The sequence below is a fragment of the Gnatocerus cornutus genome, chromosome 2 (assembly GCF_029298725.1).
Source record: "Gnatocerus cornutus isolate USDA-ARS CGAHR chromosome 2, icGnaCorn1.1, whole genome shotgun sequence".
NCBI classification, from domain to species: Eukaryota; Metazoa; Arthropoda; class Insecta; order Coleoptera; family Tenebrionidae; genus Gnatocerus; species Gnatocerus cornutus.
Window position 1 is genome coordinate 17,226,331 of NC_142234.1, and position 20,893 is coordinate 17,247,223.

At 34.8% G+C, this 20,893-nt stretch overlaps 1 protein-coding gene across 2 annotated transcripts in view; it reads left to right on the forward strand.

The window, feature by feature from the left end:
- Positions 1–20,893, forward strand: part of IRSp53 (Insulin receptor substrate 53 kDa) — a 67,529-nt gene that overhangs the window by 2,818 nt on the left and 43,818 nt on the right. The window contains exons 1-2 of one of the 2 annotated variants that reach the window (XM_088050870.1): positions 4,559–4,652; positions 19,234–19,520. In XM_088050870.1, coding sequence (XP_087906996.1) covers positions 19,476–19,520 — 45 coding nt within the window. In that variant the 5' untranslated portion in view covers positions 4,559–4,652; positions 19,234–19,475. Of the gene's footprint in view, positions 1–4,558; positions 4,653–19,233; positions 19,521–20,893 lie in introns of those variants that run through there. The other variant, XM_088050871.1, reaches the window with a different exon arrangement.

The window sequence follows — 20,893 nt, forward strand, 5'->3', positions numbered from 1 at the left end:
TAACCGCTGAATTAAATAATGCTGATGTGGCGGATACGTGATAAAACGATCAGACGAAATGAGAAATCGATTTTTTCTTGTTGATGGCAAATCTTCGGGACGTCCTTGCGACCTTATTTCACAACTACTAGTGAGTAGGTACATTAAATGAATGTCTCATCTGATGACGTAGCAAAATAAGGGATCATAAATTATTTGCATGGTGAAGCAGACGGTTTGATGTTAATTCTACATTGTCAGTGCCTTGAAAAAGATGGAGTCAACTCCATTCTGACATCATTGTGTTTTATGTTGTACCTATAACACAATTTATTTGCTCGACAAGGTTGGCCAAGTGCAGGTTTTTCACTTTCAGAGTGATAAAATTCCATTTGAAATTACGTAATTTACTAGAGCTTAACTTTGCAATCTGCCACTATGATGTACTTCATTTGAAGATTAATTTCAAGCTCTCCATCAAAAGTTGGCGTAATTGTGTCTCACGACGAGTTAAATCTAAATGAAAATGTTGCTGTTATTATTACACATGAATTTTAAATTACGACGATTACCTTGGGAGCGGATCACAACATTACAAGCATCCTGCTAAATCAAAATCAAACTTGAAGAAAGCTTAATTAGGAAACGTATTAAGGAGACACAATAAGAGTTTTCTTTTCTCTCTTTAGAATTTGCTTTCAAGTATGGAAAAAAAACACTCAATCAATGAAAATATTTGAATTTTTCGTTTTCGATGTAACTCAAAGGGTATAAACGTCGTTTTTGTCGCAAAACTATTTACTGAAAGTTACCCCAAAAAGAGAGACAAGCAAACAGATTTTGATCTTGCTTATTTTTGACGTTATTATACATCATTTTACACAGAATTTTGCGCAGATTCCAAATCTGAGATTGAAATTCAGATCCGACAACAAATAACTTAGTTATGGCCGATTAAAGTTTCGAATAGTTGATTTTTATTTTTCCTAATTTTTAAAGCAAAATATCTTGAAAACTATTACAGATATTAAGATGCGGTTTGCGCCATCGTTTTTCTCTGCTTATTCTACGTTAGAAAATGTTCTCAAAAGCCCAAAATTCGATAGTCGATTTCGCGAAAAAAAATTCTGACTCAAACAATGAAAATTTTTCATTTTTTTTTATTTTTGGCCATAGCTTGTAAACTATTTGTCCGATCGATCTCAAATTTAGCCAGTAGATAGATTTTGAGCTCCTCTTTCGACTGATGTATAATTCAAAGCTATTAAACGTCGTTTTTATTTTGAAAACATTGATTGAAAATCACCCTAAAATAACGTCTTGAAAACAGTTTTTGGCCAATGCCTTGTTTATTTATTAAGCAGATTCAACAAATTTGGGTCATTTTACGCAGAATGTCAGGCTGAATCCAAAAACATGAGAATTTTTAATTTTCGTCAACAAATAACTGAGTTATGGTCGTTTGAATTTTTGGGTTGTCGCCAGAGGGCCAAATTTTTGAAGGTTCGAAACAATCCGTGCTCAATATCTCGGAAACTCTTAGAAATATTGGGAAACTGTTTACGCTAACGTTTTTCTCGCAATTTTTTACATAAAAAATAGTTCTTAGATTTTCCAAAAGTCGAAAGTTGCAGTTTTTCGCAAAAATTTATGACATAAACTATGCCAAATTTCTGATATCGATATCTCGCTTATTTTTTGGAGTAAACTTGCGTTAGTACTTATTATAGATCATTTTTCGCAGATTTTTTTGCAGATTTAAAATTTGAAATTGAAATTCAGATCCGACAACAAATAATTGTTTTAATTGTTTTTAATTTTGTAAACAATTTTGCTGTTTCTCACGAGAATATTTGTATGTAATATAACGAGTGGGCTCGAAATTGTCGGAAATTTTTCCGACAGACAGTAGTTTTTTCGACGATCAATTGCACGAGTGAGCGAAGCGAACGAGTGCCAATTGTCCGGAGAAACAAACTACGAATACTGGAGGAAAAATTTCCCACAATTTCGAACTCTCGAGTTATATTCCTTATGAAAATAAATTCTCAAATTTGTATTCGTAAAAATTTGAGAAAAAATGTGATCGTGTCTAACCGTCTTAAGGCCCGGTATTTCAGTACTTGGTTAAAAACAAGGTTAACAAACCATGGTTAAATGTTTACCAGAAAGTTAACCAAGAAGGCGTATTTCAGTGCCAAAACGGTGGGATAAGATATTTCGGTTAACTAACCAACAATTTTCGTATGTTGGTAGTACTTCTTGTGGTGTTAACGATCAGCGGGCTGACAACTTAGTTGGAATCAGATTAGATTCTGCTTTATTCTGATGTTTTCACGCACCAAATTGACGAGTGTCATAATTTCTCGTGTGTAGTTAACCAAACGAGATAACCAAATTGACGAGTGTCATAATTTCTCGTGTGTAGTTAAACGAGTTAATCAAAAATTCTAGGTTTAACCAAGTACTGAAATACCGGGCCTAAGACAGAATTTCACGCTCTAAAACTGTGATATTTTTCTGACCCGACAACAAATAACTTTCATGCGTTTGAATCTCTTGATGATTTTCGCAATTGGTGATAAGCACCAATTCACAAAATATTTCGTATTTATTTTAATTTCAGTTATAATAGCAGTTGGTGCAACAAATGTAGAACAGATTTTTTTATTCGATATAACAATATTAGCGGAATAAAATTACTGGATTGTAAAAATGTGATAAATATCACGGAAATACAATTTTATGTATTGTAAACAATAATAAAATAATTATTTTGTCATTAACAAAGGAAACGGTAAATTTCATAAAAATAAAATTCTCCCGGATGATAGTAAAACCGACAAGTGAAAATCACTTTTAATTAATATAATCAGGTGACAAAAAGAATTAGTACGAGGAGAAATGGGTGAAAGTTATTTTTGAAATAAAATCAACACAATAACAATAAAGAAACAAGACAGACAGTTTTATAGCCCCAAAGTTTATGGAAGCAGTTAATTTTTGGGCTCACCAATGACATTAGCATTTTTTAATTCGTCTGCATTTTTTATTTCTTGCAACACTGTCTTAAAACTATTATTTAAACATTAGTGTTCGTTTGATTTACGTGTGCTTCGTATAAATGAACCGTGTTATTACATATAACGGCGTCATAGCTTGTTTGAGCTTTATGTCTTTCGGTCGGCCGTTTATAACACTGATGGTTTATGTTGTAGTCTTTGTAATCAAACAGACATTCAAAATTTAGCGTTTTATGATGGTGCTATTAATTGGAACAAAGCAATGTTGATGCGAAATTTCTTAATACAAGAATACAAGTAAATACCAATTCAGTTTATTTAGTTTGTTTTATTACGTGTTGGCGTGTTTGTGGTGGGTATTTAGAAGTGATTTACAGGTTTATCGTCAATAGTTATAATAACAATGCCAACTAAGAGCCCACGATTAAAATCTTAGGTATGATGTAGTCATCGAAGTAGATTAAAATGAACAGAAGCAGTCTTATTAGTTCTAGACGCCGACGATGTTTCTCTTATTTGTCGTGACTAAGACAATTTGCGTCTTTTGAGGAGGTATTTTGAAAAAGTATTACAAACCACAAGTTTTCCCGACTAAATTTAGCAGAGAAAGTTTTCCGGCGAAGATTGGCTATCTGCTTTTTGTCTAATTTAATCGTAAAGCAATTAATTCTAAAAGTAGAAACGGCTATAAAAGATGAAAGACTTCCTCACCTCAAATTGATTTGCGCCAAATAGGTATCAAGTATACAAGCATAAATTTGGATAAACGGCATAAATATGCACAAGGTGACAGATGTGGTGGGCGGAATAAATTATTCATCCGAAGAGGTTAAACGGTAATCCAAACTTGGCCCATTTCCCGACAGGACGATAAATTTAATAACCGATCTTTGAACTACTTTTTATTCAGAGTTTGTATTTGTATTAACGATTATTTAAAATTGAGGGATTGTAAAAGTTAAGAGCGTGCATTTGCTATTTCTCAGATTTAATTTTAATCTGGTAGCTTTTTTCTAAGAACTTGTATCCAAACAAGTTAACATGTTCGATAAAAAGCAGGCGAGCGTTAAAAGGACAAATGAGTAGATATCTATCGACAGGCAGTAAAGAACAATAAAATCTATAATTAGAAACCTTCTCGGTCTTAAAAGGACTACAACTTAGTCGGACTTGAATCATTTTCCATTAAAAAATTAGTAGTAGAATTCAAGTTATTTTGCAGGACGTCGTGCTCAGAACTGCCGACGATAAGCATCGACCTTGGAAGACTAATTTAGCCTTCATGTTCATTTGCGGCCGGACTTTGAGTAGGAAAATCTGCCATCGACTTTCATCAGTTTGATCCTAGAAGACCTTCGCGATTTTATCTGCTGACCTCTTGACTCTTCTTTACCATGCCCAGAGGACCCACGATGGTACTCAAAATGTGTAAAAGTACGGCGCGCATGAGAAACTCTGCATTGCGCGAGTTCTGGGCGGGTGCGATTAGAAAGTGCTGTTGCCGTGTTGAAGTCAACGCGCGCGTTTCAGTCTCTCGTGGACGCTGTGGATGTTTGTAAGAGTTTGCGTTTCCGGGTGCGCGAGATTTCGCGAAATAGTTGGTGAACTTCCTGTGACAAGGTGCGAACCATTTTTTATCGTGATTTATTGGTATGTTGGCTCACATTCTTACACTCTAGGGCTCCTAAATCTACTTTGATCTATTTGTCGATTATTGAGAGTTATTGGAGCCGCCCGGTTTTGTATTTTTCACACTTTGCAAACTTTGGGCGGATAACTTGGCCAATTTTTTTCGTGCGGATGAATGGGCCGGTTCCGGCAAGGATATAAACAAAGTTGGCACTTGAGAGTTACAAAGTTCAAGACTTTGGAAAGAGTTGCTACGAATTATCACATTTCCGGAATTTGTCGAATTTAAATGTAGCAAAGTTGAACAAGACACCATCCGAAATTAATTCTAGGTTAAGCAAAAAATCACGGGCTAATTAACGCCGCTTTTGAGTTTAAATTTATAATGAGATCATCTCGTTAAAACACTCCTAATTTTCATAATCCAAGGTTTACTGGTGGCATCTTCAGAATGGTAATATGAAAAGCAAGGTCGCACAGGTGGGAGAAAAATACAAATTTTTGTTACTTTAGCGCGGAAAGTTTGAGAAAGTTTCTCTCATACATTTTCAATTACTTGCACTTTTATCAGATGTAAGGATTATGCAGGCGTTACTGCCTCACTTTCAAGACTATCGGAACGAATTGTGAAAATTAAGTAGTTGATTAGAAAGTCTCCTTTTTGCGACAAATTTAACATTTTTCAGAGGTTCTTGCGCTTTGATTACTTCCTGGGCTAGTCAAAAAATAATAGCCTGACCTGAATATTGTTGCCCGGATCGAGAACAACTCGTTTGCATAACTTTCAGCTTCTGGACTCCAAGAATGATTTTAGCGGCAGAAGAAATTAACAAAATTAATTAGCTATTCAATTTAATGTGGTTGTTTTTAACTCCACCGGATGTGTCTGCAATTTCAAAGCTCAAAAATAAATCCCCGCAAATAGTAAAAAGGTGCAAACTTCCATCTCTGCGTTTATTTTGGGATCCTCGTAAAGACTTTTATAACGGTTTTTAGCGTAGAAATGCACTTTATCACTGACAGTAATCCGTTTGAAGTCTCTTCAAAACGTGTTTCTTAAGTATAATATTCGACGAGTTTGAATGATCCGGTGAAGTCATTATACTCGTACCCGGAATTTAATTCGCCAGAACTTTGATTACGATCAGCTTGTTGTTAATTTAATACAACTGTAATTACGTAACTTTTTTGCCGGGGCTTAAATGGATTAAGGCAGTAAGTAAATTTAATTAAATTAAAATATTTATCCCAATTAAAGCTGGAAGCGATTTCTCTATTCTAGGATGTCATCAATTTGCACAGCTCATGAGAATCTGCGTCGATACGGGTTCAACCGGTTAAAAAAAATAATTATGTTGGCTTTAAATAAGCGAGCTCTTCGTAATATAGAGAACTGTATTTGTGGCATCCATAATTCAAAGTAGACAGCCTAGTTCGGAATTTTTTAAGGTATTAAAACGCCAAAATGAAGTATGCGAATTGACGGAAAAAATGTCGAATAATATACATAGGAGCTGAAAAAATAATCCATTATTCATACCCGCGTTTCGCTCAGAATTGTCTCCAGAGTCATAATTTTTACGTATCTCCCTCAATTCATTCGAAGAGTAAACATCGTTTGGATAATTACTTGCTTCAAATATTGTTATCACGAAACACCGAACGTCTCTTAGCACTATCAATTTTAGATTCATGTATTCTCATCACAGCACTTCCTATTCGAGTTAACGACACTCTGGTTGCTTCAAATTAAACGTGACGTTCATTAAATTTTTCCAAAGTGCGTATATAATTTAGGGATGGCCGCATCTCCAAAGGCGATTTTGCAATAGACTTGATATTATTCAATAACCATTACCATGATTAGTTTGAAAAACGCCGGTGTTACGTAAACTGCAATTTTATCTCCGCCCCAAGTCCTCGGTTTCGTGTCTACAGCTGCAAAGCAGATTAAAATAACGGATTTTTTTTGGTAAAGTTCGGCTATTAAAGCGAGAAAATGTCCTGGCAAACCATAAAACAATTTGTCACTACCGGTAATGTTTTAACCAGTTTTTCAGCTAATGACATGAGATTTACATTTCTTAATGTTGGCATTCTTGGGAATGAGCGAAGTTCGTGTCGCTTTGATTGCAGATTCTCCAGAGTTGGAGATTTTGAGGAAATTCGTAAAACTGTCATGTAAAACCGTGACGAAATGAAATATCTTGTTCCTGCTTTTGTTGAGATTTTTGCAGGAGTTGAGTTTCTCTTTCAGTTTCGGGGCGACACAATTAAATGACAAATTTGGATTAGTTACTTACTGATTCATAATGAGGTTCGGATCGTTCGATATTTATTTACTAACCCAAATAAATTATTAATATTAGTGGAAATATTTTTTGCGCGCATCGACATCTATCTAAACTCGCATATTAATGTGACGTCGGCTTACTTCCATAATTTTTGTAATTATTCGTCTTCGATTTTAATTGGTATTTATGCAATTTAGGAAATCCGCATGATCTCATGCATGCAAATTAGCCTAACAACATAATTAAGTAGCAATAATCGTAACTTAAAAAAATGCGATTGTGTTGTAGTCTCAATTTTTTCCAGTGCCAAGGTTTTGTTTCACGGGAATTTTTCCGACCAATTTATTTCCAACCGCAGTCAAACATGTGCGATTTAGTTTTCAATAAAACATTTTACAATTGAACCGCAACTGGATAATTAATTTTTTCGGGTAACTTTCAACGCTGATTGGTCAGTTTAACCTCTCTATTGTGCTGTGAAAGTAAATATCATCACGTTTTTTCTTATTGGCACTAATTGACAAATATAGAAAACGTGAATTGAGAAAGTAAAACCTTAATAGACCATTTTTTCCCAACGCTATTGGCTGAAGAAATCGAAAAAAAATACCACAGCTTGACCAAATCTCACCGATAGCTCCCAGCAAGTGGACCAATTCCTTCCTATTATAGGTTTCACCAATTAAAACTACAAAAAAACCATGTGGTCTGATTTTTTCTTGTGTCAACTTTTCAGACGGTCAGACGGCCAAGTTCAACTAAAGTTCCAGTTTCTAGAACGGAATAAACGACATTATTAAAATTCCTCGCATTGCTGTATATTTTGCGAGAAACATTGACAAAACGCTGCAATTATTGTGTCTTTGAGAGAGGAATTGGAAGCCTTTCAAAAAGAAATTTAATATGGTTCTACAAGAGTGAAAAGTACAGATGTGCTGCTGCTGTGATTCTGCCTCTCGGAGGTTTAGGTTACTGATCACTCTGTATCGGTGGCTGCACTTTAGTGATTTATTTTTATCTCCCGTGAACTGTGAAAGAAATCGAGAGTTTGTTCTTGTGGGGATAAATTAGTTAGATTTTTGAAATATGTGCGGACACACGTTGCCTACAAAACAGCTTTCATAATTCATTGTCGGCATACAAGCACAGATTTTTGTCTCAGGACGCGGATAGTGTGTTTGTAGGAACACGGACTTTCATAGTTTCCTACAAAAATGAAAGCGTCGTTTAGTATGGATAAACACACTTCTTTCCTCCACCATGAAAGGATTATCGTTAATTATTGATTATCTGTATTTTTCAATGAACACCTGCGTGATTGCCTCATACTAACGAGTGTTAAAAATATGAACATACCTATAATTACATGTCTTCATCCCATTGCAACAAAGCGATGTATGATTACACACTTGCTAATAACTATCCTATCAGCGAAGTGGAAATTAAAAAAATCCACGCATCAACGCGATTTTTCTGTTAAATTGATGCGTAACGTAAGGAGAGCAGGCATATAATTAATGCACGTATTGGATGGAAATAAATTAATATTTTAGTAACGTAATCCCGTACGAGATATATGCGGGATCTTAATTACCCAAGCAAAATTTATCTCAGAGTCTCGATTTTTTCTGTTAGCTACAGACTTCCCCATTTTATTTTAACCGAGGATTAATTACATGCTCACTTAATTAACACTCAATTTTAATCAGAAATCCTGACTTGTGTAAATTGATGACCGTAAACATTCGTTATTGCTTGATAGAAACAGAAGTAGAACAGTTTCCGATAAGGTTCGCACATTTTACCTCTGTCATAATAAGTATAATAAATTAAATTTCTTTAACCACACCTTCAATAGCATCAAATGCCAATAGATCTGACCTCACGCAAACAAGAAGGTGAATTGGGTTCTTCCTGTTAGATCCGATCTCTTATAATCTCGCAATTTTAGCTCGTAGAATTTCGTCTTTGAAATTGCGAGCGTTTTTTGGAAATTACGAGTTATTAGTACATGTGTTTGCAAAAGTCTGCTATTAGGGTGTAACTGGTATGTCGAATAACATTAATGATAATAAATTACCGCTACTCTCGTGAGGAAAGTGCGTAGTAAATGTAAATGCAATCAGGTTCTTGCTTTTGGTATTAATAACTGCATAATCGAGTGTTCAATGCAGTTTAGAGGTCGTCTTGTGCAATTACCGGAGGAATTTAGAGCAAATTTGCAACTCGAAGATGCTTTTCGGTTGGACGAAACGACCCATTTGACTGGGTAGGTGTGCAATATCAATTATGTCTCATTTACAGTTAGTTATTTAATTGTTGCATTTAATGTGCCGTAAATGCAGTTATTACCTAGTTTGCTTTCATGTCCGTGCTTTAATAATAATTATTTTACATTACTGCAATTTCGTGATATTCCCGATCTAGCTATGGATGACGGATTAGATTTTTTCGTCCCGAGATATCAATCTAATTTGTATAATACGGTCATAACTTACGCTTGCATGCAGAGACGAATGCACGTATTTAATTAGCCATTTCATAAAGATTACATCCTTAGGGTTCACTGTGACAAATCGCGGCATAGAATCTTGTCTGTGCACTTGGTACACCTTTTCATACCTGCTACAAGATTTTTGTTGCCTCCAAGGTTGTTAGTCATACAGCAATTTACCACTGACTTGCTAATAACTTTCAATTATTTCAATGACATTTACCGGGAATAACAATTTTAATCGAATTATATAATAAATAATTGTGTATTCTAAAGCGCAATCAGTATGTAAATCATTTTCTTGATACAGCAATTATGCAGACAAATTGGATAAGGGTTCAGGTTCAAGAGAATTCAGTCTTGAATGCAAGGTGTTGGACGTTTCTGAAGGCAAAGGCAGCGTCGGAATAAAACGTTTTCTATTACACTTCTGTTGGCTTAAATTATCGAAGGCATTGTGTGAAGGTTAGTTTTTTATCATACTTGGATTTCTGTGAAGTGAATCAGAACATGAAAACTGGAGGCAATCCGCTTAGGCACTCCTAATCCTTTAAAGCACGATACAATTAATTTCTTTGTTTGTGAGATACAAGGTGATAAATATATAAATAAATATTGTTATTATAGAAGCAATTGCTTTAATACGCTAATTTGTGGCTCGGTTAAGATTTCCTTCTTGAAAGGGTCTACAGCAATTTGTCTATTGTTCTGACGGTAATTTGGACTTTTTTTATATCGACAGGTCTATTGGATTTGTCTCTTTGTGGCGGCAACAAAATGCTGAGTTAGAGGACGCGGCTTAAAAGAACAGCAGCAATTAATTCTGCCTTAAGTAACAGTTTAACAAAGTGAAATTCTAATGTTCATAAATGAAAATTTGGAATTCTAGTAATTTAACCTCTATGGCAATAAAATTTAGGAGGTTTATAATCTTTAATATGACTATCAACTCCACCAATTCAGAATGTTTTAGAGCTAAAAAAAACGATTTTTGAAAATTTGTATACAAAATAAAAGTTTTCATAAACGAAAAAAATGAAAATAATAAGAGTGATCCGAAATTCTTAAAAGACCATGAAACGATTTGAAAGGATTCGAGATTTAGAGCAATGCAGATGCAAACCTAAGTTTTAAAATCCAGGATTTAAAAATTTATGTAAAAGAATCAAAATAATTTGAGGAATCTAAAAATTTTAATAATTAACATTCTTGCGAATAACTTAAAGGCAGTATACACATTTTAAAAGTTATTTTAAATAGTATAAACAGCAAAAAGTTGGTTCATAAATTCATAAAACGTTAAAACGAATGAATACAAGATTATCAGAGCCCCAAAAAAAAAGAATTGCAACAGGATATAGAAAATTATCGAAATGAACTAAATCTCAAAAAAATTGCCAAAATGGCATTTAAAAGAATATAAACAATGCAAGAAAATTTAAATGCATGGAAAGTATGAAAACTCAAGATTGAAACAGATGAGACTGAGCTACTTATGATCCAAAGAGCTTAAAGTGACCAAGAAAATATTTTGAATATATTTGCATATTGTTTTAAATTTGTTGCTTTGACAAAAGTAGGTAGTCGAATTAAAAAATACAAAGTACAAAGGATGATACAGTGGTTCACCTTGTGACGGTCGAATGAACTAGTGAATAATTTTTGAAAACACTACATATGTATGACATTAGGCGTAAAAATCACAAACAAACGTGGGCACATGAATATTAATCAAATCTAGCCAAACGCTTGTCCGAATGGAATTTCGCACTTGACTTGGTAAAAAGCCTCCAAATCTGCACAGTTATGTTGTCACTAAACTTATAAATAATTCAAATACCCTTTTCACCATTGTCATGCCTTACCTGACAGAGAAACTTTGATTTTCTATTCTTTAATTAATCCTCGTTTTGTGACGAGAAGAATGTCCCTGCAGGACAAACATTCCACTCGTGAAATTGCAAAACTATGTACGCTATTTTTGTCCTATTAAATATAATACTCGTAAATCCATTGAGCAACATTGTCTGTCCACCCAAACAACCTCAAATCACTCAAGTCTGTCCACATTTTATGCAATCTTTCCGAGCAGTAATAAAAATTAGTATAAATTAACTTTTATTACCCCAGCAGTCAGCGAGTTGATAAAAACTTGTAATTACCGATTAATTATCAATTCGAAATGAAGTTAGCTCTCCGATTAACATTAAAGGAAAGGAAGGGTTCGCTTTACGTCTTTAATTCCTTTAATACGGTTACATTTAAAATTAATTAGGATTCGGCCGTTTGTCGGCGTGGTTCCATGAATCCGAACAAAACATCCATGGATAGAAAGAATGTCGGGGGCGTCATGGTGGTTTATGTGACTTCCGATGGGTGTATGGAAAAATTGATCAAAAGAAGTGTCTGTATGTGGGAGTTTTTATCCTGTTCTCTGCTTTGAGATCGTCAAAGCTTTCATGTGAGGAAAAAGAACCGAGACCTATGCACTAGAAAGGTGCATTGAATAAATTAAATTCTCAGCGAAAGTGAATCACATCGTGGTTGTTGCCGACAAGCGAATTTATGTGATAATTGTTACGAAAGTTGCAATTTTATATCGTAATACGAAGAATATCCGAATTTTCTGCTCTAGTAATTTTCGTGTCTGCTCTTTTATTACTCAAGATGTAACTTTTTAATATTGACTCTCGCGCAATAATGGTGATATATTCATGAACTTGTTTGAGACGACATTATTAAAATCGCATCCTCTCTAGAAGTTATTACTTTTTACAAATCGTTTCGACCCTCACAATTACTCCCAGTCAAACAATAATTTGTTGGGCTCGTGTTATTAATGGCCTGTCGTCGAAATTAAGCAAAACTGGCAAAAAGGGATCCATTTCGTTATTGGTTTTCCGCTGGGGATAATACCTCTGAAGATCAAAAATGAACTTTCCTCACTTTCTAGCATGAAAGTGAATTGCAGAATTATGAAGGCACTCGTAATTTTAATAGTATTGATCTTAGAAGGGGGATGGGACTCAATTATTGCATATCGGAATGCGGATGGCATTTCGCTATATCCAGAAATACGCTAATGAAATAATGGACTACTTTGTCTCACGACAAGTGAAAGTCGCTCGTGATGCGATTGGATGTTCACCTCGAGGATGCATTCACCCAGAAAAGAGCCGTAATTGCACTTACACTTCCGTTATTGCGAATAAACAAAATTCTCACTCAGCTTAATTAAATTTTCTTTACCTCAAACTTTTCGTAACTCGAATTCCGAGTTTTAGAACATTTGTGGTAGTTTCCCTGACGCTGCAAACTTTGCTGTGGATCGAAACAGGTGTGTCTAATAAGAGAGAACACTACTGAGCTCTCCGGCAAAATGTGATTAGATATTTGTGCCCCAGTCCTGTTGAATGCTCGGTCAACACTTTTTTAGCAATAAGAATGATTTAGTTAGTTATTTGCTTTTAAGGTGTGGAACTATTTGAACTACCAGTCGGTTTCACGAGTATTTCAACAATGCAGAATATTTCCTCAACTATCGACGTAACGCGCTTTAATTAGACTGCCTAGATTCATTTTTCGGACTGCTGCTTCCAGCATAACTCCCATTGTTTCTAATTATGCTATTGCTATTCTAATTTATGATTACGATATGTTTGGGTGTTGAACATGTCGGAGAATCACTGGAGCAAGAAGACGTTATTAAGCTCACGCGAATTTCTCACAGGTCTGCGTTACCACTTGGATATAACGCGACGACTGGGGAATAAATGCGTTAAAATTCATACTTTCAGTCGGTTATGTTTACAGCCGTGTTAAATCTAAATTAACTTTAATAAGTAGCAGCATGTTTGGTGTGTTTTACACTTTCAGGCTGCATTTAAAGACAACCCAACATGGTATGAGTTTATGTCATAAAGCACGAATTCCTTTATTTTGATAACGGTATATGATACGATAATGGCGCTTTGTAGAGGTTCATTACGTTGAAACCGTCATTACCAACCAAGATGGAGCTTCTTTCAAGTTCTAGCGTCGGTGGTGTGCATAAATAGCACGCACGCTAATACTGAAGTTCTGATGAAAGTTGTTTCAAATCCTCTTATAATTGTGACTCTTGGTAAATATGGTCATGAAAACATCTTGTGTTGATATTTTTTCAAGAAACCAATTAAATTGGCAGGATGAATGAAGGTCAGTGTAGAAAGATCGTGACCGACACATTAGAAAACTGGGTAAATATGTAAAATAAATAAATCTAAACAGACAGCTTGGTTGATTGGGTTTATTATTTTCAGTCAATGAAACTTTTCGTGAGGTTGTGTCAAGGCACCTTCAAGTACGTTGGTTTCACGGTATTGGAGAAATATGTTTTCAAACCAAAAAAGAACATGTGCGCATTATTGCGATTTATTTTTGTTCTTGGAACAAGAGAAATAACTATAAACGTGCGCTGTTCTTACCCAATCAAATAAAATAGTACGATTGTTTATCGAACTATATATGGCATGATGACGAATAAAAATTCATTTTTTTACTTTAAATTGCAGGCAATATTGCTTTCACGTTGGCAATAATAGCTTCTTTTTATATTCCTTGTAGTTCTATTTGTGTATGTTATTTCTGTTTTGAGTAACGTTCTGTCAATTTGATCAAATTAAAGAAAAACATGAAAGCGAAAAGGTCCAAAGAGAATATAAACTGTTATTCATTGAGTAGTTCGTCTTTGCAGATAAAATCGGATGTTACATATCTTGGATTTGAAAATTGAAATGTTTTCTTTTATTTATGTGTGTAAATTTATTTCGGTTGATATCTCGCTATATAAATAATAATAAATAAATAAATTAGAAGCGATTAAAGTTTCGGATTAGTAAATTTTCAGTTCCGAAATGTTTAATGTTCCTTAATCTTCAAAACTAAGATTGGCACAATAATGCGGTCTTTACCATCGTTTTTCTTGCACTTCTGTTGCTTAGAGGCCGTGTTTTTTTTTTGCTCGGAAAACTTTTTTGAAAATTATTCTAAAAATATGTCCTTAAAACTGATTTCGGTCAACATCTCGTTTATCTGTAAAGTAAACTTTAGTTTTTGGTACTTATTTAACGCTGGATGTTATGCAAAATCCAAAATTGTTTTAATTTTTCACGTACGTCAACAAATAACTGAATTAGAAAGGTCTGAAGTTAAAAAATATAAGAAGCTGTAAAATAAACTCAGTTATTAATTAGAAATTAGAGGATCAACCAATAAAAAATTATTGTAAAATTTGGAAGTTGAAGAAATCTTAAGAAGAGAAGAATGAGAGAATCTAAATGATCTTTAAAAATGAAAAATACCATCGATCAGAGACGAAAGTCTGCACAATATAAATTTAAGCGAATTACCAAGACAGTACAAGTGCATACAGGTATTATGTTTTTACATAAATCTGCAATAAATTTTCTCTATTAACGAGAAAATAATTATGGAATTTTGATAGTTCAATAATTTATTGCTAATAACATCTCAGAAATACTCTTGACCTAAATAGGGCTTTACTTAAGACAGTATATTCCGAAAAAAATAATGCGCACTTGACATATTACAAATAGTAAATTAACAATTATTTATATATTTATGGTTTATTAATAAACGTTTTCAACATAAGCTCATGCATGATTGCTTGCAAATTGCCCACTTTTACGGTTTATTTCTAATTTAGTTCCACCTCTTTATAAGTGGAAAGTTATTTCGATTTTTCGGTTTCGACATTAAAAAGTGGCGAAGAACTGTATGATAACGAAGCATGTGTACCTTTTACTTCTTCCTCCAATTTACGTCCCGAGCCTCATTTCACAATAATTAGAAAAAGTCTTCACTCGTAAACAATTTTCCTCATTGTTACCTCCTTATTGGCCATGAAACATCCTTGAAATAACGGTCAGACTGCACGGTTTGTTAATTATTACCTTTATTAAACTGCCACAATGTGATGCATCCATTCTGAGGCTGAGTTCCGGAATCCTACATTCACAGTTCTTTTAATAGCATCCACCGTCTCTCCACGTTTACTAATTATTTGTTTGAGATGATGAGACTTCAATAACTTGAAACGGTGGCAAAAGCGCAGCTTCCGTGAAGGTACCTAATTAGTCAGCTTAATAAGACATCACTAACGACTAATTTTGTAATTTATCGAGGCGATTGACGAGATCTAATTTTCTCCTTTCAGCGGCTTAGGAAAAATTAGGTTGCATGCATGTTGGTATTATTACTTTGAGAGTCTCAAGGTTTTCTTAGTATCATTCTAAATTTGTTTTTTAACATGACAAAGAATGTCAATATTGGTTATTAATAAGTAATTTATCTGGCGAGATTACTGCATACTTGAACCCAGGTCAGTGCACTGGCTGTATTTGAATTCTAATAAGAATTTTTTGCTTATTTTAAGCATATTTAAATTAATTCATACAAAATTCGTTTTTTTCGAAGAGCTCGCAATTTTCTCATGGGATTTTTTATTTCCATACGTTTCAATGGGACTTGTGAAAGTTAACAAAAAGAATCGACGCGTATCAACTATGTAGATCTTAAAGTCACAGTCGCTTTTTCTCATAGTAAATCTTTAGTATAACAAAATTCTTATGACTTATGATTTTATGATATAAGACGCGTTATTCAATTTATGAAATGCTTCTGGATTATTATCTAATATTCATAACGAGCGCCTTGAGAAATTTAGATCGTGAGATCAGAATTGCTGTAAAAGACGAGATTTATTGTACTCTTGCATATTTGAAGAAGTTGCTGCGGACATATTTGCATTCTCAATCACGACGATTCCACTTAAACTAGTTGGAATATCAATGCAGGTACTCTTGTCTGGAGTGCTTTAGAAATATGAATTTTAATCGCTTCGCACAAAAGATCAGGAAACCGAATTCTCCGAGAAGAGGACTAATCTAATTTCTTGCTACTTCCTTCGCGACGTCGGTTGCCCAAATGGACAATAAATATGGAAATGACTGTCCACGACGTTGTAAAAAGTTACAACTGGAAATAAAATTCTGCACATGTAGAGTTTGTTTTCACAGGATATGCACTTTAACAATGATAGGATTATTAGGAGGATAATTTGGCAAACTGCAGAAGTGCAACTTTGCATGTGAATTGTCGTGACATTTAGAAATTATGCAAATACTTTGGAGTAAGTATTCATGCAAAGCCAGTTTCACATTTGCACTGGCATTAAGTAAAAGTTGCTGGAATCCACGAGCGGTGTCCGTCTGACCTACAGCTATCAACTCTTAACATTTCGATAGCTCTGTAATGCACCAGCTGAGTGTACTCATTTATTAATAACCCAACACCGGGTATTCGTGTTTGGGGCAATTATTTTCGCTATGACAGTGTGATTGCAAACATCGAATTCGAGCAATATCAGTTTAATTAAACTTTAAATCGAGAAACTGCAATAATTAGGTGTATTACACATTATTGATTTTATTCCATTTGGCTCTCTGGGGAATAATTTAACGTTAGCGTGAAATTGTGTTTTTTAATCCTCTTTTGCTGTGCATCTGTCGTTTGATACTACGTTATTGTTAGTTTAGAATAGCAGCTTTCTTTCTTTCTTTAGCCGGGAAAAGTTGCGCCTCCGAACAATACACAAAGGAAATCAATTCAAATTGCAAACTTATTAACTGATAATTATGTATTTAATTGACAATTTAGTTATCGGTTGGAGCATAGCTGTAAACACAATCGAATTAGCCCTGTAAATACGTCAGTTCCTGATTTTCTAGTTGATTACATCTCTTTGAACCAAGTGATATTTCAGAGTTCAAATCTTTTAGATAATCCAGTTTCATGTGCGTGATGTATCGTGTAAATGAGATTGTTGGCGTTCGACGTATAGTTCAACTTCAAACAAACCTTGTAATTTACGAGAATATCTTGGAGATAAATTATGATTTTAATGCGAAATTGATGTATTCGGGAAACTGTGCTAGTAAATCTGGATGGAACAGACAGTAGAACAGTAGTATTTCAGACGAGATTTGTGATCGATATTTTTTAGTTTCTAAAAGTGGGATTTTATTTCATTTTTCACTGGTTGGAAGAGAACCGGCATTTATCTTTGTTGTGTTAAAAATTTAGATAGAGCAACGGCGCAATTTCACGCTTTACCTGCTACTGCTAAAATCGAGTTTCGATCAGTTTGTCATGTCTGCAAAGTGGAGAAATATTTGCAATAACAGGAGTTTTTGCGGGTCATATTTGTGTCTGCGAATTTTTTTGCTTTCTGTTTAATAAGAGCTGATTACTGCTGTTGGGGCAATAATGTGCAGACTTGTATTTGCTTTGTTTGTAAATTTTAGGTCACACAAAATTAACCGCATCTCGTAAATGTCAAGATAAAGAAATCTGTTTTCTTGGAAGACACGACATAAAAAAGACAATTAAATATTTAATTATGCATTAGCATCTTCAACAAATAACTGAAATGCTTTGATGACGAATGGAACATTTGTAGTTTACTTGGTCGTTCCATCACGAGAAATTTATTGACAATACAGAAAACAGCGGGCTAATGAAGATTCTGTTTCATTAATAAATCTGACGGTAAACTAATCATCAAGCTAACGAGCTTTTGAGCAGATTTTTTACACTATTTTGCACAATACTGAATCCCTAATTAACTCGCTTCTCGCTTCTAGAATTTCCGATTGCGTAGACAAAAGTAGAGCAACATTATTATAGAGGGTTGAAATAGTGTATTGGGAAATCCTTGTAAATATTGAGATCAAACAGGCAATTCCATAAGAAACGTACCCTGAATTTTAAGTAATAGAGTAAGGAAAATAACCACTAAACCCCTGCGATGCTGACTTTTCCCTTTATAAGAAAATCTGAAGTTCTCTAGTGAATGGGCTCTTTTAAAAGTATTAAGAAAGTTTAAAACATTATCAAAATAACTTGAAACATTACAGGAACTATTCCGACATAAAGTCGATTACAACGGTCTCTGAGCCCACGGATTCATTTACTTGCAGTAAATTGTGTTTGCGAAAAAGTGAAAAAGTTGGAGCTAATTTAAATGTTAAATTTAAGAATCGTTGGTTTCGCTCCAAAATATGTTCCGCATGCAAATTTGAAAAATTATTGCACAAAGCTAACAAAGTTTGCTGTTTTAAAACTACGCCCGCACCTCAGTCAATTTCCTACAGAATAAGATAACGCTGGGTTAACTGAATCTTCTTCTTTAATTTGATTAATACGAGTTTTAAGAGAGAAGTAACTCCATTTAAACTAGAAGTGCAATAAAAGCGGGGGAATTGGACTAATTAGTTGCTATGTATTAAACGTTTGCATTGTCTCGGGAAAACTGTAGACATGAAATTAATTTGGAGGAAAACTCCGCTGATCCATTAATACATCTCATATCAGCTGCCAGTGCACAAAGAAGTTGCCAGAACTGTTTACATGGTTTGTTTTTCCGCCGGAAAATCCGGTAATGATCGAGAAGCGTTTTGCAATTCATTCAATTATTGAACGTCTTGACCCGAAATTGCGACTCTCATAGTTTAGAAAGTTGAGGTTCTCAAAGACCTAAATAATTTACTGGTAAACTCTCAGATTATCGCAATAATTGAAGGCTGTCTTCAACGAAAGCGGTCTTGACCACGTCGCCGTTCCGCCCTATGAAAGTTAAACCGATTTTCACATTGTGCACCAACCCGACTCAATCTACTGAAAATCACATAAAAATGTCGTCCCGACTGAAACTCGATATTGTTTAACGCTAAATTAATTTATTTGGTTACAGATTTGTACCGGATCGAGCACGGACCTCAATCTTCGTTAGAGAGACAGTTTGAGCCGGGAATTTCCACAATTTTCTCCATGCAATTAAACAGACTGTGTGTATATCGGATAGACCTTCAAACAAATTGCCGTAAACAGCAGTGATTTTAAATTTGGGGCCGACTCCGAGAGATTCGGAGAGTGACATGAACCCTGAACGCCACTAAATTCGCTCTTTGAACACTGTCGTAAAACTGCTTCGACATGGAGACTGAAGAACTCATCAAACTCGTTGATGGAATTTACAAGGTGAGTGGGATTGTTCCCTGTAATTAGTTCAATCGAATTGAGTTAGGACGAAAGGGTTTTCTGAATAAGATGGCTTCTTCGGGGGTGACGGGCAAACGACTCTTTTCAACTTTCCTAAAATCGAGATTTTACACTACAAGGAGGAGAATTTTTCGAGTTCCGTGTTTAATGACGTGTTTGCTGATTTGGAGTGCGGTAATTTGACATTGTTACACTGGAGCTGCTTCAAATAATTACTCTTTGAATCGCAATGTATCACGTAAGCTGAAACAACTTAGTTTCAAGTTAATTGAAGTTTCATGCGGAAGTCTCATTAATAATTTCCTGAAGAGGCACCAATCCATGGCGCGTCTGAAGCGATTCTTCAGTTCTTAAAGACTCTTAAGTATCCACTTTATAAACATACTCGTTCCCTTCTAATATCGGTGAGGTAATCAGGCCCTCATTCAATGGGCACCTTCCAACTCCTCGAAGACACACTCAATTTAGGCTTGTTCTGTTGTGTTTGAAAGACTTCAAGCAAGCATAAAACCCTGTCGTGATTTTTTCCGTTGACAACGTGGGCTTGTCACGTTGAGTAATAAGTGTATTAAATTATGTTTTCAAGTGAGAAACATGTCCCGTGTTATTTATCGCCAATTGTTATAAAGCGTCATCAATAATTTTAAGTCTTCTTGATTTGACTGCTGCGACATAACTCTTCGCGGTTTCCAAAGCGGGTGGCACTGCCAACTTGGAAAGCTCTTAGAAAAAGTAGCTCCTTTAATCTTGTACTTGCAGAAATTTCCCTGAAATTACATAAGCTCGTTTTATAATCTACAGTAATTGAATTAAAACTCTCGGGAAGCCTTAAAAAACTCGCAGGGGCATGTAATCGTTCGAACGCTGCGAAATTCCAGCATAACATTTCACACTTTCTTAACTCAATTACCGAAAATTTGAACAAAACTCGAGTCTTGTAAAAGTGTGTACCTGAAAGATTTCTTCGCAATTTCCAACTCGTGAACACGACTATGATTTATTCTCAAGTTTGCTCTCCTTTAAAGGATCATCGCTCTAATGAGTTGTGCCAAGACGTGATAAGGATAATAAAAATGAAAATTTATTCCCAACGAGGAATGATCGATGTGTGTACCGAGGTTGGGATAATGACACTGATAATTTAATTAGTGCCCCAGAAGCAAATTATCGTGATTTACACAGTTTTTATGGAAAATTCGGAGGGAGAGCGTCAAAGCATCGGTCGCTTTCGGTAATTGATTGGATTTTCATCGAACTGGTTACAACCGAATTCTTTGTTATCGCAAACATTAACATTCTTGGGAATAGAAAAATTAATTCTTGTCTTATATCTCACACGTACGCCATTGGAA